The 3,434-nt window shown below is 45.5% G+C and overlaps 1 protein-coding gene across 2 annotated transcripts; it reads right to left on the reverse strand.

Annotated features, from left to right (window-relative positions):
• Nucleotides 1-226: 226 nt before the first annotated feature.
• neurod1 (neuronal differentiation 1) lies at nucleotides 227-3,122 on the reverse strand. 2 transcript variants are annotated; one of them, XM_060827976.1, is made up of 2 exons: nucleotides 3,078-3,122; nucleotides 227-1,129 (listed from the first exon to the last, which is right to left on the reverse strand). In XM_060827976.1, exon 2 carries the CDS (start codon nucleotides 1,013-1,015, stop codon nucleotides 227-229), a length of 789 nt encoding a protein of 262 aa, XP_060683959.1. In that variant the 5' UTR covers nucleotides 1,016-1,129; nucleotides 3,078-3,122. The 2 variants fall into 2 exon arrangements, with proteins under 2 accessions (XP_060683959.1, XP_060683958.1); XM_060827975.1 differs by lacking the exon at nucleotides 3,078-3,122 and adding an exon at nucleotides 2,818-2,895 and having other exon boundaries at nucleotides 227-1,313.
• Between the last annotated feature and the right edge of the window lie 312 nt (nucleotides 3,123-3,434).

Here is a 3,434-nt window from a genome sequence, read left to right on the forward strand (position 1 = left end):
CCACAGAGAGAAGCGCTAGTAGAATATTGTACATAAGATAGCGGGAAGTGTTTTCGTTCCCGTTTCTCTTAAAGGCAGTAACAATAATAAATACAAGTACTAATTTAAGCGTGAAACATTTGCACTCCGCAGCAAGTAATACCGGTGTGCTGCCGTGTGTAAACAAGCTATTCACGAAGTACATTTAATTCGATTCGTTTACAATACATTGTTGCTAATTTCCATGTTAATCATGGAAGATGGCATTAAGCTGGGCACTCATAACTCGCTCGTGATGCGAGTGGGCGTCGTATGGCATAATGTTGTCTATGGGGATTTCACACCGAGGAGCAGCGGAAGAAAACATGGAGCTGTGTCCTTGGGGTCCGGCCAGCGTGGCTGCAGGGTAGTGCATGGTGAACGTATAGTTCTTCTCAAACTCTTGAGAAGGCTCTTGCTTGAAAGAGAAATTCCCATTGATGCTTAAGGGTGGGCTTAATGGTCCGTCAAAGGACGGACTAGTGCATTCAGTGAGAGTGCTTTCAAAAAAAGGTTCCAGGGCTCCAGCATAACTGTGCGGTTTAATATGAAATATGTGGGAACTGTCCATTGTACCGTAGGGCGGACTTGGAAGACCAGGAGACTGGTATGTGTATGGATGAACGGAGAAGGAAGAACTGGCCGTTTGCATATGTGGCATGTCCTGGTTCTGCTCTGGAAGGAAAGTTCGCGGGTTTAACTGAAGGCAGCCAGCTACGAGATTAGTGGTAGGTTGGGATAAACCTTTACAGAGCGTCTGCACAAACGACACGAGATCTGGGCTTTTTCCAGAACGCAGAATCTCCGATAAAGCCCAGATATAGTTCTTAGCTAATCTCAGAGTCTCGATCTTGGATAGTTTTTGGGTTTTCGAATAACAGGGCACCACTTTCCGCAGGCTATCCAATGCTGCATTCAGGCCGTGCATGCGGTTCCTCTCTCTGGCATTAGCTTTCATTCTCCTCATTTTAAACCTCTCCAGTCTGGCTTTTGTCATTTTCTTTTTCTTGGGGCCCCGCCTTTTCGGTTTTTGATCTTCATTCTCGTCCACTTCATCCTCCTCCTCCTCCTCATCATCATCTTCATCATCATCATCCTCATCATCATCATCCTCTCCCAGTTTATCAAGTTCTCCCGTTTCTACCTTGAATGTGAGACTCATGGACTCGTTTTCGTCGTCTTTTTTGTCGGCTTCATGCTCGTCCTGGGAACTGAGACAGTCATCCGTCCAACTGGGATTGCTCTGCGTTTCTGGCATCATGTTTTCTGTGTACGATTTTGTCATCGTCGAGATCCTAAACAATTAAAACACACAGAAAGTACAGTTTTCAGCAAAGTTCAAACCCAGCCCTATCAAGGGGTAGGATTTGAAGCAGGTTATAAATTTAGCGTTACCACCGACAACTCAACTAAGTTAGAAAGTTTATTATTTTACCGCAGCGGCATTTGTCGCATGGATGATAATTCTAAAGCTAAACTGGCCGTCTAATCATGGAAGATCCGCTGCATAATTGGCAAGATGTACATGAATTTAGAACAAAAAAAAACCCTGGCTCTAGTGTACAGTTTTATTGAGGGGAACGAAAACTTCAAATGCAGTTAATGAATTGAACAGATCGGGTAAAAGGTTCCAACATCTGTCCTTTTATAAGTGACACGTCCCACAGAATGTCAATACGAAAGACCTCATTAAAAAGTGAATCCATACGAGTAGAAATGAATTGTAAGGACTCTACTGCTTCTCCGTTTCGTTTCCTATCGTACGAGAATGAATTAATCCATTTGAGAAGTGATAATCCTGAATGTTTCTGTAATAAAGAAATTTGGGGATAAATGATATGCACCTTTGGCCACTGTAAACTATTATAGATGTAGAAGTAGTGCATAATTTCTGGACAGGGTGATGAGTATTGATTTCCTCTGCTTCATGAAATGCAATCCTGTCTACTGTTCCTGGCTTTTTAGACGAGCATAAGCAGATTATGCACAACAAAATGTGAATGAAGGGTTTAATCGGTTCACATCTTTGGGCAACTGTTCTTTTCAAAGTAAAGAGTGCTAACTACTTTCTTAAAAAGATTTTCAATGGCAACAAAATTAAATTGGGTCCGATTCCCAGAAAAAAAGTGTCAGAACTCGCACACTATTCGTGGAAATTATTTGCAACTCCAAAAATTGCATTTACTATTTAAACCCTAAGTGTGTACGCAAGCGCAGTAATCCACAGGGATCAGGTGCAAAACTGTGTCTTTATTAAATATTCCCAATCCGCTGATTTTACTGGAGCAGCTTCGATGCCCAACTAAGTCCTGGTTGAAAATGTTTCAGCTGGGGTATTGGGTGGGGAAGTGAAAAATAGGGACTCCTCGACTTCTATTCGGACACTCGCAATGCAACACTGTACAAAGCTTGCTGCTAGACTGCCCGGCCGTCTCCTGATACTGTAACAGGTACCATATGTTTCTTGCTTTCATGCCACTCTTCCTCGCCTTCCACCCAAATTAATAATTTATACAGCAGCATATTTTGCGCGAATTGTTGCAGCATTCCAATCCAGTCCCTGATTGCCCAGATATACGGAGCAAATTACCCCGCTCGACGACATAATTCATTTGTATATGACAAACTGAATTCAGCTAACTGAAAACAAAATGAAATGGAATAAGTTAAACCCCTTTACTCGCCGTAACGAAAAAAAAAGTGTTTGACAACGAAATGATTGCTGTCTGTAAAGAAGAAAGCGCACACACACACAAACACACACAGAGATGAAGGATGCTACAGCATTAAAAGAAATACCTTTGTAAATATTGAGTCTAGAGTAGTCTCATAGCCTGAGCTATGTTACAGTAGCAGCTCCGATGTTCTTTGCGGACTGCCCGCTGGCAGCAGCCCCGCTGCCTTTTATACTGGGGGAAAGGTGCTGGGTTCCTGGAGCACGGGCCCGCCCGCCGCGGGGGCGGCGCGCCTGCGCAAAGCACGGCGGCCAATGCCGCCGCCACCGCCTCCGCCCTCGCGCCATATGGTTCTCAGGACGTCACGCGAACGAGCGGCGTCACGTGGGCCGCTATTTGTATTCCGCCGGCGCGTGCGCCCCCTCCCCCCCCCTTCCTCCCCTCCCCTTTGTGGCCATCTGTCGCCGGCAGAATCTGTGCGGAGCCGCTCGCGCCCACTCCCGGGGATCCACCCAAACAACACAGCCTGGGCAGGGAGGGAGGGAGGCTTGATTCCAAATCATATTGTCCAGCTATCGCCTTCTCCTTTACTCGCCGCGTCCCTGCCTCTCCTCGCCACCACACCCCACACCCCCACCACCAACCAACCAACCAAAACCCCCTTGCAAAAAATCTATGCAGCTGACACATCTAAGGATCAATCAACTTGCCATTAGAATAGTTGAGAATGAAAAGGTGAAC

This window comes from Hemiscyllium ocellatum, chromosome 7 (assembly GCF_020745735.1).
Source record: "Hemiscyllium ocellatum isolate sHemOce1 chromosome 7, sHemOce1.pat.X.cur, whole genome shotgun sequence".
Classification (NCBI taxonomy): Eukaryota; Metazoa; Chordata; class Chondrichthyes; order Orectolobiformes; family Hemiscylliidae; genus Hemiscyllium; species Hemiscyllium ocellatum.